At 46.6% G+C, this 13,439-nt stretch overlaps 1 protein-coding gene across 17 annotated transcripts in view; it reads left to right on the forward strand.

The window, feature by feature from the left end:
- Positions 1-13,439, forward strand: part of LOC103012669 (protocadherin gamma-C4) — a 167,725-nt gene that overhangs the window by 66,907 nt on the left and 87,379 nt on the right. The window contains exons 1-2 of one of the 17 annotated variants that reach the window (XM_057541583.1): positions 1,344-4,012; positions 5,772-6,166. The exons of 13 other annotated variants lie outside the window; for them this stretch is intronic. In XM_057541583.1, coding sequence (XP_057397566.1) covers positions 1,595-4,012; positions 5,772-6,035 — 2,682 coding nt within the window. In that variant the 5' untranslated portion in view covers positions 1,344-1,594 and the 3' untranslated portion in view covers positions 6,036-6,166. Of the gene's footprint in view, positions 1-1,343; positions 4,013-5,771; positions 8,492-10,825; positions 13,437-13,439 lie in introns of those variants that run through there. 3 more of the 17 variants (XM_057541580.1, XM_028161837.2, XM_028161840.2) reach the window with 3 other exon arrangements.

A 13,439-nucleotide genomic window follows, 5' to 3' on the forward strand; every position in this document is an offset into this window, starting at 1 on the left:
TGTTTGTAGAGGTTGTTTGCATTTAAAGATCATTTCGGAGGATAATTCGAACTTCAAATATCATCCATTTCCAAATCCTAGAAAGGGATGCTTTATTCTTTTAATAGTGAAAAATTTTAACATCATTTGTTCTCATCCTCAGAGCTGTTGATTTCCTAACACTATAATATCAGATTATTAATAATTTGAAACCTCCTATAGTTTATGCTTGCTGAAGAGGGGTTTCTTAGACTGGACCCTGTGAGAAGACAAAACATAGAAAATAAAAATTATTCTTCAACTGTTTTTTATGGCTTAATCCTCCAACTTTTGAGGCTAGAAATAAGTCTGGTTATGAGAGATGATTTAGGAAAATATTCTCAGGAACTGCTATGGAGATTCTAAGAATATTTTACTGGCTTTTAGACATAAGGAAAAGAATAATGTATTATGTAATGTGATTTTAAACACAATGTTATTTCAAGTAATAAATGGCATTGTAGGAGACTTTGAAAATAAGCTTTGAAATTGACCCAAATTCTATTCTGAACATGCTGAATATGAGGGCTAACATGTCTGGAAATCCATTATGACATACAGACATTATAATTATTTCAAATACTCTTTATTCCTAAGCTAGTAGGAAAAAAGCAAAGCATCCTTCAGGGTCATATTTTTAACCATGCAGTAGGAAAACTGTCACTTAAAGTTTCTGTCTTGGGGAGTAACCTTTAGTACTTAGTATATATAAATATTAAAATATGGTTAATTTGGAAAAAAATGTAATAACAGATATTGACAAAGGCTTGTATGTCATGGTAGGTAACTACTAGTCTCTGCCATAAAAATGTCACTTGCCTTTAAAAACAGAACACAGGGTTCTTTGGATCGATGACTGGGCAGACTGGAAAATGCTGAGTTCCAGTTTTCTTAAATGAGGCAGGACTTTTGCATCGGTAACAGATTATATAATATAATAGGCTTAAGGATAAAATTCTTCCTCATCTTCGTGTCTTGTCTTTAAAGAAGAGGTAATTAAAATATCTTGCATTTGCTTCAAGATAATGAGGGAATTAAATAAAGAGTAAGCAAAGATGACCTTGTGTTGATCATCGTTGTAGTTGGGTGATGGGTATATGAAGGTTCAATAATAAGGCTCCCTACTTTTGTATAAGTTTGAAATTTTCCACAATAAATTTCTTGAAAAACTAAGTATGCAGCCATCTGCCGTATACTCTGTTAAAACTGAAATTTGGGGCAATTACATAACTATATATATACACACACACATTCTGGAGAGAAATTGTATTCAAGACGAAAATGTCAGACTGCGGTTCCACACGAGGCCTCTGGGCGCCGCTGTCGGCCAGTGCAGGGCAAGCGCTGACGCTCGGGATTCCTCAGCCTCCAGTGTGGGATTTCCTGCGCAGCCACCAACACAGAGAGAGGGAAACCTGCTCACGCACTCAGGCTCCTGGCCGGGAAGGCTCTGCCCAGCACAAACGGATTCCCAGCTCCGCCTGTCCTGGGCCGAAAGCTCTTCCAGTGACGCCGTGGATTGCATTTTCTTTGGCTTTCCGGAAAGACTGGGACCCAGCGAGAACTACAGCGCGCAATGGGAGGGAGCTGCACGCAGAGACGTCCGGCCGGCCGGCGGCAGGTACTGTTTCCCTTCCTGCTGCCTTTGTTCTACCCCGCGCTCTGCGAGCAGATCCGCTACTCCATTCCCGAGGAGCTGGCCAAGGGCTCTGTGGTAGGGAATCTCGCCAAGGATCTAGGGCTCAGTGTCCTGGATGTGTCGGCTCGAAAGTTGCGAGTTAGCGCTGAGAAGCTGCTTTTCAACGTAGACGCGGAGAGTGGGGACTTACTTGTGAAGGACCGAATAGACCGTGAGCAGATATGTAAAGAGAGAAGAAGGTGTGAATTGCAGTTGGAGGCCGTGGTGGAAAATCCTTTAAATATTTTTCATATCATCGTGGTTGTTGAGGATATTAATGACCATGCTCCTCAATTCGATAAAAAGGAAATACATTTAGAAATTTTTGAATCTGTATCTTCAGGTGCACGAATATCCCTTGACCCTGCCACTGACCCTGATATAAACACAAACTCAGTTAAAGATTATCAGTTAAGTCCTAACCCTTATTTCTCATTAATGGTTAGAGTTAATTCCGATGGTGGCAAATACCCAGAGTTATCTTTGGAGAAACCCCTAGACCGGGAAGAGCAGCGGTCCCATAGTTTGATATTGACTGCCTTGGATGGAGGGGGCCCGCCACGAAGTGCCACCGCTCATATAGAAATATCTGTCAAGGACACCAATGATAACCCCCCAGTGTTCAGCAAAGACGAATATAGAATCAGCGTTAGTGAAAATCTACCCCCTGGGTCCTCCGTGTTGCTGGTGACAGCCACTGACCAGGATGAGGGGGCCAATGCTGAAATACACTACTACTTCAGGAGCACTGCTCAGAGTACAAGGCACATGTTCTCACTGGATGAGAAAACAGGCCTGATTAAGAATAACCAGTCATTGGATTTTGAGGATATAGAAAGATACACCATGGAAGTGGAAGCAAAGGACGGAGGTGGTCTCTCTACCCAATGTAAAGTAATCATAGATATCCTAGATGAAAACGACAACAGTCCAGAAATAATCATCACTTCTCTCTCTGATGAGATTTTGGAGGGTTCTCTTCCAGGAATGGTTGTTGCCCTCTTCAAAACACGGGACCGGGATTCCGGAGGAAATGGAGAAGTCACCTGTCATATAGGAAGAGATGTTCCGTTCAAGATTTATTCTTCTTCTAATAATTACTACAAGCTGGTGACAGATGGGGCCCTAGACCGAGAGCAGACTCTGGAATACAGCGTCACCATCACAGCCACTGACAGGGGCAAGCCACCCCTCTCCAGCAGCACTACCATCACTCTGCACATCACGGACATCAACGACAACGCTCCGATTTTCCACCAAGCCTTCTACGTGGTCCACGTGGCAGAAAACAACCCGCCCAGCGCCTCCATCGCCCAAGTTAGCGCTTCAGATCCAGACTTGGGGCCCAACGGCCACGTCTCCTATTCCATCGTGGCCAGCGACCTGGAGCCGCGCGCGCTGTCGTCCTACGTGTCCGTGAGCGCGCAGAGCGGCGTGGTGTTCGCGCAGCGCGCCTTCGACCACGAGCAGCTGCGCGCCTTCGAGCTGACGCTGCAGGCCCGCGACCACGGCTCGCCCGCGCTCAGCGCCAACGTGAGCCTGCGCGTGCTGGTGGGCGACCGCAACGACAACGCGCCCAGGGTGCTGTACCCGGCGCTGGGGCCCGACGGCTCGGCGCTCTTCGACACGGTGCCGCGCGCCGCGCAGCCCGGCTACCTGGTCACCAAGGTGGTGGCGGTGGACGCCGACTCTGGACACAACGCCTGGCTGTCCTACCACGTGCTGCAGGCCAGCGAGCCCGGACTCTTCAGCGTGGGGCTGCGCACGGGCGAGGTGCGCACGGCGCGGGTCCTGGGCGATAGGGACGCGGCCCGCCAGCGCCTGCTGCTTGCTGTGCGCGATGGGGGAGAGCCGCCCCTCTCGGCCACCGCCACGCTGCTCCTGGTTTTCGCGGACAGCCTGCAGGAGGCGCTGCCGGACCTCAGTGACCACCCTGAGCCCACTGACCCCCAGGCTGAGCTGCGGTTTTACCTGGTGGTGGCCTTGGCCTTGATCTCGGTGCTCTTCCTCCTCGCGGTGATTCTGGCCGTTGCCCTACACCTTCGTTGCTCTTCCATCCCCTCTGTATGGCGCTGCTTTCAGCCTGGTGTCTGTGTCAAGTCTGGACCCGTGGTTCCCCCCAACTACAGTGAAGGAACTTTACCTTATTCCTACAATCTGTGCGTTGCCCATACTGGAAAGACAGAGTTTAATTTTCTAAGATGTAGTGATCCTTTGCATTCCACTCAAGACATAGTTTGTGGTGATTCTCCTGGGGCCTTAATTCCACTTCAGAGTGGGAATGATTTGACTTCACATCCTGAGACCTTAACACCGGTGAGTTTCATTTTTTTGTCTTCTGTAACATTCTACTATTTTTTTCATATTTTGGGCATACTATTTCACTCTTACATCTAGAATCATATTTAGAAAATACACAACTAATTACTGTCTTGTCTTCTCAATGTTCAGTTTTTGCTGAGTACATTTTCAAGACTTACATGGTTCATAAATTGCTCTATAATTCAGAAAGAATTGGAGATATCTTGTCAAGCTTAGATTAGCAAAACAGAGGCTGTGGTCTTGGCTTCTTACCAAATAAATAAATAAGTAAATTTAAATGAATAAATAATAACCTATTCAAATCTGCTGAGATTTAAGTTGAAATTTCCACACCCTATTTATATATTTTTTAAAAGTTTAATAATATTAGCTACTCATTAAATATCCAAGCAGGTGCTCACTTCAAAGAAACATGTAGTACAAATAATCTTGTATGTGCATTTGGGTATCTTCATTTATTTTAACAATTTTTAAAACTGTAAGCATTTGAGGGGGCATGGTGAGCAGATCCACGAATTCCTGAAATTGCATGTAAAGTTACAGATGTATGCATTTTTCTTGGTAGAGGAGTCAACACTTTGATTCCATTGCCAGGTTTTCTAGGGGCCCAAAATCTTAATACTAACTACCCTAGAGGAATTTTTCTCTTCAATTTTTGGTCTTTCTGGCTTTCCTTTTACTTTTCTTGGTGCTCAAATTGTACTCTTTCCCAATCCTGTTTTCTCTACATTGCAAGATAAGGAGTTTTCAAGAAAGCAAATGAAATGCTATTGTGTTCTGTGCTCAATCTCTGTCTCTGATTGTCTGATATACAATCTTTGAAGACAAAAGGTAAAATCTTTGAAGAGTTCTATACTTGGGGGCATAGGGACATAAACGTTTCTGAACAACCTGTTCTCTCTGCCTGAAAGAAGTCAACCTCCAAACTCCTCCTCTTTGAGGAAAGAACTACTACTGGGTTGGTGGGGATATACAACTGAAGATGTGTACGCCACTTTATTTTGGGCTTCCATACAACATGCAAAGAAGAGATTGTTTATATAGGCATCAACGCCCTGGTGAAAACAGGTCATTTGACATAAATACGTATTTTTCAAAAACCTACATCACTATTTCTAACTCCGTTTTTTAAAATTGTAGCACTTGTATGTATTTCTCTTCCCACTGCAAAACAAACATGTTCCTTTTAGTTTGTAATTACCAGCTCAACTCATTTAAATAGGTCAAGTTAACTTCTAATAATATATGCCTGTAATAAAAATATATATTTTTCAAAAAATTCATTGAGGCTCAGGAAAACTATTTTAGAAAAATTGAAAACTTTTTACACAATCTTAATGCTAAACAAATATAATTAATTAGTTGATTGATCAATCTAAAACTTAAAAATTCTAAGTGAAATTTTAAGGGGTGTATCTCATAGTCTCTGTATAAATGTCTACTAAACACAGATGGACCATTTAAATCAGAATTTCAAATTAAATTGTAAGAATTTTCTGAATATAGCTAGAGGCTCATAGGAAAGAAAGTAAGCATTACTTACTTTTTAAAGTGGATATATTTCTATTGGGAAAATGAGTGTTGCAAATATATATTTAATCAACTATTATCATTTAATACTTTGAGGTACTTTCATTCCACTTTATTCCACCGAGTAAGAAAACTACAAATAGTAGTTGATTTAAGGATGTCAGTTGAGAAACCAAAGAAGTAATGTAAAATAAAATAAAATATACAACAAAAAATAGAGTAGCGTTTGTTTTCTATTGCATACACAGTGGGTGCAGTAACTTCTGAGGACTCTGAGCGCCGCTGTTCACCCACTAGGAGAGAACCGCAGCAAGCGCTCAATCCGGATTCTCAGGACTCCAACTACACAAAGCTCCACAGTTCCTGCAAACAGGCTCCAGGGATGCAGCGAAACTCAGTCCAGAATTTAAGGTGCGCAGGCTGCAGAGACTCCCTGCAGCCAGAGAAAGAAAAAGGACCCAGTCAAAACACACAGCGTGCCCAGTGAGGACTCAGCGAGAATTCCGTCACCAGACAACAATGGCCGCTCAAAGGAATAGCTCCGACCGCAGCGCGCTGGTCCAGCTCTGCCTTTTCCTCTGTATGCCGTGGCAGGCCGAAGCTCGGCAGATCCGCTACTCCGTTTCCGAGGAGTTAGAGAAAGGCTCTTTTGTGGGCAGCATCTCCAAAGACCTGGGGCTGGAGCCCCGGGAGCTGGCGGAGCGCCGAGTCCGCATCGTCTCCAGAGGTAGGACGCAGCTCTTTGCTCTGAACCCGCGAAGCGGCAGCTTGGTCACTGCGGGCAGGATAGACCGGGAGGAGCTCTGCGGTCAGAGCGAGCCGTGTCTGGTGAGTTTTAACATTCTTATGGAAGATAGGGTGAAACTTTTCGGAGTAGAAATAGAAGTAACTGATATCAACGATAATGCACCAAAATTCCAAGCAGAAAATCTAGATGTAAAAATTAATGAAAACGTCGCTCCAGGAATGCGTTTTCCTCTCCCGGAAGCTCTTGATCCGGATGTGGGCGTGAACTCCCTACAGAGCTACCAGCTCAGCTCCAATAAGCACTTCTCCCTAGCAGTTCAAAGCCGTGTCAATGGCGTTAAGCACCCAGAGCTGGTGCTGGAGCACGCCCTGGATCGCGAGGAAGAGGCAATGCACCATCTGGTCCTAACTGCCGTCGACGGGGGTGACCCTCTCCGATCTGGCACTGTCCTCATCAGTGTGACTGTTTTCGATGCAAATGACAATGCTCCGGTCTTCAGTTTGTCCGAATACCGAGTGAGTGTTCCCGAGAACTTGCCTGTGGGTGCACAGCTGTTGACAGTCACCGCCACTGACAGGGATGAAGGTGCCAATGGAGAAGTGACATATTCATTCCGAAAATTACCTGACACACAACTGTTGAAATTCCAACTAAACAAAAATACGGGGGAAATAAAACTATCAGAAAATCTAGATTATGAAGAAACAGGTTTCTATGAAATAGAAATACAAGCTGAAGATGGAGGGGCATATCTTGCAACTGCTAAAGTGTTGATTACAGTAGAAGATGTAAATGACAACAGTCCAGAGGTGACGATCACATCTCTGTTTAGTCCCCTGATGGAAGATTCACCTCTGGGGACTGTTATAGCTCTTTTAAACGTGCATGATCTGGACTCCAGACAGAATGGGCAGGTCACCTGTTCTATATTGGGGAATCTACCATTTAAGTTAGAAAAATCCATTGACAGTTATTATAGATTGGTGACACACAAAGTCCTTGACAGGGAACAGGTATCTTCTTACAATATCACAGTAAGAGCCACAGATGGAGGAAGTCCACCCCTATCCACGGAAACTCACTTCACCCTGCAAGTGGCAGATATCAATGACAACCCACCCACCTTCTCTCACATCTCCTACTTTACCTATATCCCAGAGAACAACCCCAGAGGTGCCTCCATCTTCTCAGTGGCTGCACTGGACACAGACAGTGAAGAAAATGCTCGGGTTATTTACTCCCTGGCTGAAGACACTATCCAAGGGGCACCTCTATCCTCCTACGTCTCCATCAATTCTGACACAGGAGTACTGTATGCACTGCGATCCTTCGACTTTGAGCAGTTTCATGACCTGCAGATGCAGGTGACAGCCACTGACAGTGGGGACCCACCGCTCAGCAGCAACGTGTCACTGAACATATTCGTGCTGGACCAGAATGACAATGCGCCCGAAATCCTGTACCCCACTCTCCCCACCGACGGTTCCACTGGCGTGGAGCTGGCACCCCGCTCTGCAGAGCCTGGCTACCTGGTGACCAAGGTGGTGGCTGTGGACAGAGACTCAGGTCAGAATGCCTGGCTGTCCTACCGCCTGCTCAAGGCCAGCGAGCCGGGACTCTTCGCGGTGGGGCTGCACACGGGCGAGGTGCGCACAGCGCGGGCCCTGCTGGACAGAGACGCGCTCAAGCAGAGCCTGGTGGTGGCGGTCCAGGACCACGGGCAGCCCCCTCTCTCTGCCACCGTCACGCTCACCGTAGCTGTTGCTGATAGCATCCCAGATGTCCTGGCTGATCTGGGCAGCTTGGAGGTCCCGCACGCCTCTGATGCTTCAGGCCTCACGTTGTATCTGGTGGTGGCGGTGGCCGCGGTTTCCTGTGTCTTCCTCGCCTTTGTCATTGTGCTGCTGGCGCTCAGGCTGAGGCGCTGGCACACGTCGCGTGTGCTCCGGGCTTCTGGAGGCGGACTGGCAGGCGTACCAGCCTCTCACTTTGTGGGCGTGGACGGGGTGCGGGCTTTCCTGCAGACCTATTCCCACGAGGCCTGGCTCACCGCGGACTCGCGGGGGAGTCACGTGATCTTCCCTCAGCCCAACTACGCGGACACGCTCATCAGCCAGGAGAGCTGTGAGAAAAAGGATCCTCAGTCTTTGTTAGATGATTCGAAGTTTCCTATAGAAGATACCCCTTTGGTGCCAGTGAGTTCTATTTTTGTTCCTTTTCTCTCCTTTAAAAATTGTGGTTGGTTTTACTTTTAGTTTTGCAGCATGTTGGTGAAAACTTAATTTTTTCACTTTTCCCTCCATTTCAGTGACATTTGCTTCTTGCTGAAACATTGAAGAGTAGGACTTGATGGTTATTAAGGCTGATTTGTTTTTACTTTCTGGTAACTATTCACCTAATCCCATGAAGGTTTATTGTGATAGGCTGTTATGAGCAGCTTCATGGAGTCTTGTATTTTATAGTTTTGTTGAGCATAATACTGACAGTTTCTAAGAGAGGACTTTCATACAGAAGTGTCTTGTCAATTTGTGTGCTCTCCCGGTGGCTACATGTTGAAATCCCAGCCCCTTAAACAACCCTGCCTCTTGCTTTGAAGACAGGTCTGGTAAGAACAGGTAAATGTCAGAAATAAGTGCATTAGCCTCACTGGAAATCCTACCCATTTTCAATAATATTCTATTAACAATTCATAACAATGTGTGCTTAAATTTTTTCAAGTGTAATCATACCTGGTAACACTGCAGCATCCATTTTGCCTGTGATTCCAATTTCATACTGTCATGTGGGAGACATACCATTTTTAAAATTATTTATTTATTTATTTATTTATTTTTGGCTGCGTTGGGTCTTTGTTGCTGCGCGCGGGCTTTCTCTAGTTGTGGAGAGCGGGGGCTACTCTTTGTTGTGGTGCGCGGGCTTCTCATTGCGGTGGCTTCTCTTGTTGCAGAGCATGGGCTCTAGGCGCCCAGGCTTCAGTAGTTGTGGCGCTCGGGCTCAGTAGTGTGGCTCACCGGCTCTAGAGCGCAGGCTCAGTAGTTGTGGTGCACGGGCTTAGTTGCTCCGTGGCATGTGGGATCTTCCCGGCCCAGGGATCGAACCGTGTTCCCTGCATTGGCAGGCAGATTCTTAACCACTGTACCACCAGGGAAGTCCCAGAAGACATACCATTTTAATTTTACTTTCCTTGCTCAATAGGGATTCCAGAGAGCCTGTAGAAACAAATTTGGGGTTCTGTTCTCTCTGTACTTTTTGTTAAATTTTCCAATTTCTAAGGATGAAAAAATATATATAATTTGGAATTTGGGGAGATAGAGTGGTACATGTTCCCAAGTACAGGGGCAAACGTGTGTGCCAAAAGCATTTCAATGACTCTTTATATAGAGAAGGAAAGGTCCACCTGAAACTCTGAGAACTCTGTAATTTAAAGTCAAAATAAACTTAAAGTCAAGAAAGAGATGTCATTTCTGTATGAGATCGGAATACAAGCAGAGAAGTACATAGAATTATAAACAGATGGTCAGTGGAGTTACTGATGAGCCCATTTAGTTAAGTGAAGATAGTGATGTATTTGGTTTGATCTCTTATAATTTATTACTAATATTCTTCTAAACTAATATGGTAGCGTAAAGTCAAATCATGTCCTAATGTGTTTCAAAATATTTATGAGACCATGACTTTTTTCATGTCATTCAACTTTTGTTCAAGGATATGTCTGTGGAAGGAGAGCATAGTTATTATCTTTAGAGTCATAGTTATTAACTTTTATTTTTTAACTTTTAAATCATTGAAACTGTCATTTAAAATTTCTGCCCATGAGAGTCAAAATTAGTATGCATCTATTTCAAATAATTCTATTATTTTGAAAAATACAGGTTAAAAAAACCCTACTCTTTTGGCATGGTAACTACTGTAAGCAAATATGTTAAAATATAATGATTTAGAAGCAATATAGGACACCTTAGATGATTGTAATGAACATGACAGTATTTGTATTCTGGTTCCTAAATACGGGGGGATGGATTAATACTTTTCTAGCCAAATATAAACCTGGATTGAAGACCAAAAAAAAAAAAAGTTTTTTGCTTATTTTTAGTACTTTCTTTTGTGGATAATTACTCTTAAAAGCAGCAACAGTGATTGCCTCTGGATGGAAGAACTGGATAGCAGTAGGCAATGGAATAGGAGACCTACTTTTCACTCTACATTCTTTTGTACCTTTTAGATTTTGAAAGAAATATTTCTACCTATTCAAAATATATGTAAAATTTTAACATATAAAATATATAATAGTTTTGACCATGTGAAAAAAATGTTTCATGATGAAAACGGAGTCACCGAGGAATAAGATTCAAATATTTTAGTTGCGGTCATCCTGCGTTTAAAGAAAAAGACTTCCTTAGATAGAGCAGAGAAAAACTAAACTGCGGTTCCACACGGAGCCTCTGGGCGCCGCTGTCGGCCAGTGCAGGGCAAGCGTAGACGCCCGGGATTCCTCAGCCTCTAGCCAGGGATTTCCAGCACAGCCACCAACACAGAGAGAAGGAAACCCGCTTACACGCTGGGGCTCCTGGCCGCGCAGACTCTCCGCAGCACACACGGATTCCCAGCCCCAAGCCTGGGGGCTCCGCCTGTCCTGGACCAAATGCTTTACCAGTGCGCCAGTGTACATTTTCTCCAACTATAAAGACTGGGACCCAGCGAGAACTAGAGCGCGCAATGGGAGGGAGCTGCACGCAGAGACGTCCGGCCGGCCGGCGGCAGGTACTGTTTCCCTTCCTGCTGCCTTTGTTCTACCCCGCGCTCTGCGAGCAGATCCGCTACTTCATTCCCGAGGAGCTGGCCAAGGGCTCTGTGGTAGGGAATCTCGCCAAGGATCTAGGGCTCAGTGTCCTGGATGTGTCGGCTCGAAAGCTGCGAGTTAGCGCTGAGAAGCTGCTTTTCAACGTAGACGCGGAGAGTGGGGACTTACTTGTGAAGGACCGAATAGACCGTGAGCAGATATGTAAAGAGAGAAGAAGATGTGAATTGCAGTTGGAGGCCGTGGTGGAAAATCCTTTAAATATTTTTCATGTCATTGTGGTTGTTGAGGATATTAATGACCATGCTCCTCAATTCCATAAGGATGAAATAAACTTAGAAATCAGTGAATCTGTCAGTCTAGGGACGGGAACAATTCTTGAGTCTGCAAAAGATCCCGATATTAGTATGAATTCACTGAGCAAATACCAACTAAGTCCTAATGAGTATTTCTCGTTAGTGGTGAAAGACAATCCTGAGGGTGGCAAATATCCAGAATTGGTATTGAAGAAGACCCTGGACCGAGAAACGCAGAGCGCTCACCACTTGGTGCTGACAGCCTTAGACAGCGGGGATCCGCCGCGAAGCGGCACCGTTCAGATCCGAATCCTGGTGGTGGATGCCAACGATAATCCCCCTGTGTTCAGCCAAGATGTGTACAAGGTCAGCCTTCGGGAAGATGTGCCCCCAGGTACCTTCGTACTGAGGGTGAGCGCTACTGATCAAGATGAAGGCGTCAATGCAGAGATCACCTACTCATTCCTTGGTGTGGCTGATACAGCCCGGCACGTGTTCTCTCTGGATTCGGCTACAGGAAACATTGTAACTCATCAACCCCTGGATTATGAAGATGTGGAAAGATATGCCATGGATGTAGAAGCAAAGGACCGAGGATCCCTCTCTACACAGTGTAAAGTAATTATAGAAGTTTTAGATGAAAATGACAACAGCCCAGAAATAATCATCACTTCTCTCTCTGATCAGATTTTGGAGGATTCCAAGCCAGGAATGGTTGTAGGTCTCTTCAAAACACGGGACCAGGATTCCAAGGAAAATGGAGAAGTCACATGTAATTTAAGTAGAGACATTCCGTTTAAAATTCATTCTTCTTCTAATAATTACTACAAGTTAGTAACAGATGGGGCCCTGGACAGGGAACAGACTCCGGAATACAACGTCACTATCACAGCCACTGACAGGGGCAAGCCGCCCCTCTCCTCCAGCACTACCATTACCCTACGCATCACCGACGTCAACGACAATGCTCCTGTTTTCCACCAGGCCTCCTACGTGGTCCACTTGGCCGAGAACAACCCGCCTGGAGCCTCCATCGCGCAAGTCAGCGCCTCCGACCCCGACCTGGGGCCCAACGGCCACGTCTCCTACTCCATCGTGGCCAGCGACCTGGAGCCGCGCGCGCTGTCGTCCTACGTGTCCGTGAGCGCGCAGAGCGGCGTGGTGTTCGCGCAGCGCGCCTTCGACCACGAGCAGCTGCGCGCCTTCGAGCTGACGCTGCAGGCCCGCGACCACGGCTCGCCCGCGCTCAGCGCCAACGTGAGCCTGCGCGTGCTGGTGGGCGACCGCAACGACAACGCTCCCAGGGTGCTGTACCCGGCGCTGGGTCCCGATGGCTCGGCGCTCTTCGACACGGTGCCGCGCGCCGCGCAGCCCGGCTACCTGGTCACCAAGGTGGTGGCGGTGGACGCCGACTCTGGACACAACGCCTGGCTGTCCTACCACGTGCTGCAGGCCAGCGAGCCCGGACTCTTCAGCGTGGGGCTGCGCACGGGTGAGGTGCGCACAGCGCGGGTCCTGGGCGACAGGGAAGCGGCCCGCCAGCGCCTGCTGGTTGCTGTGCGCGATGGGGGACAGCCGCCCCTCTCGGCCACCGCCACGCTGCTCCTGGTTTTCGCGGACAGCCTGCAGGAGGCGCTGCCGGACCTCAGTGACCACTCTGAGCCCACTGACCCCCAAGCTGAGCTGCAGTTTTACCTGGTGGTGGCCTTGGCCTTGATCTCGGTGCTCTTCCTCCTCGTGGTGATTCTGGCCATTGCCCTGCGCCTTCGGTGCTCTTCCAGCCCCAGCGCCGCTGGGGGCTGCTTTGGGTCTGTTCTCTGCTCCAAGTCTGGTCCTGAGATTCCTCCCAACTACAGTGAGGGAACATTGCCCTATGCCGATAATTTATGTGTGCCTGGGAATCAGACTAATCCGGAATTTAATTTTCTCACATCTGTTGAACATTGTCCTGCCACACAAGATATTCTCAGCAAAGATAGTTCTTCAGTGCTATTGGCTAGCGTTTTAACTCTTAGTGTTGAAGCAGATGAGAACACTTTTAAACAGGTA

This window comes from Balaenoptera acutorostrata, chromosome 2, assembly GCF_949987535.1.
Source record: "Balaenoptera acutorostrata chromosome 2, mBalAcu1.1, whole genome shotgun sequence".
NCBI lineage: Eukaryota > Metazoa > Chordata > Mammalia > Artiodactyla > Balaenopteridae > Balaenoptera > Balaenoptera acutorostrata.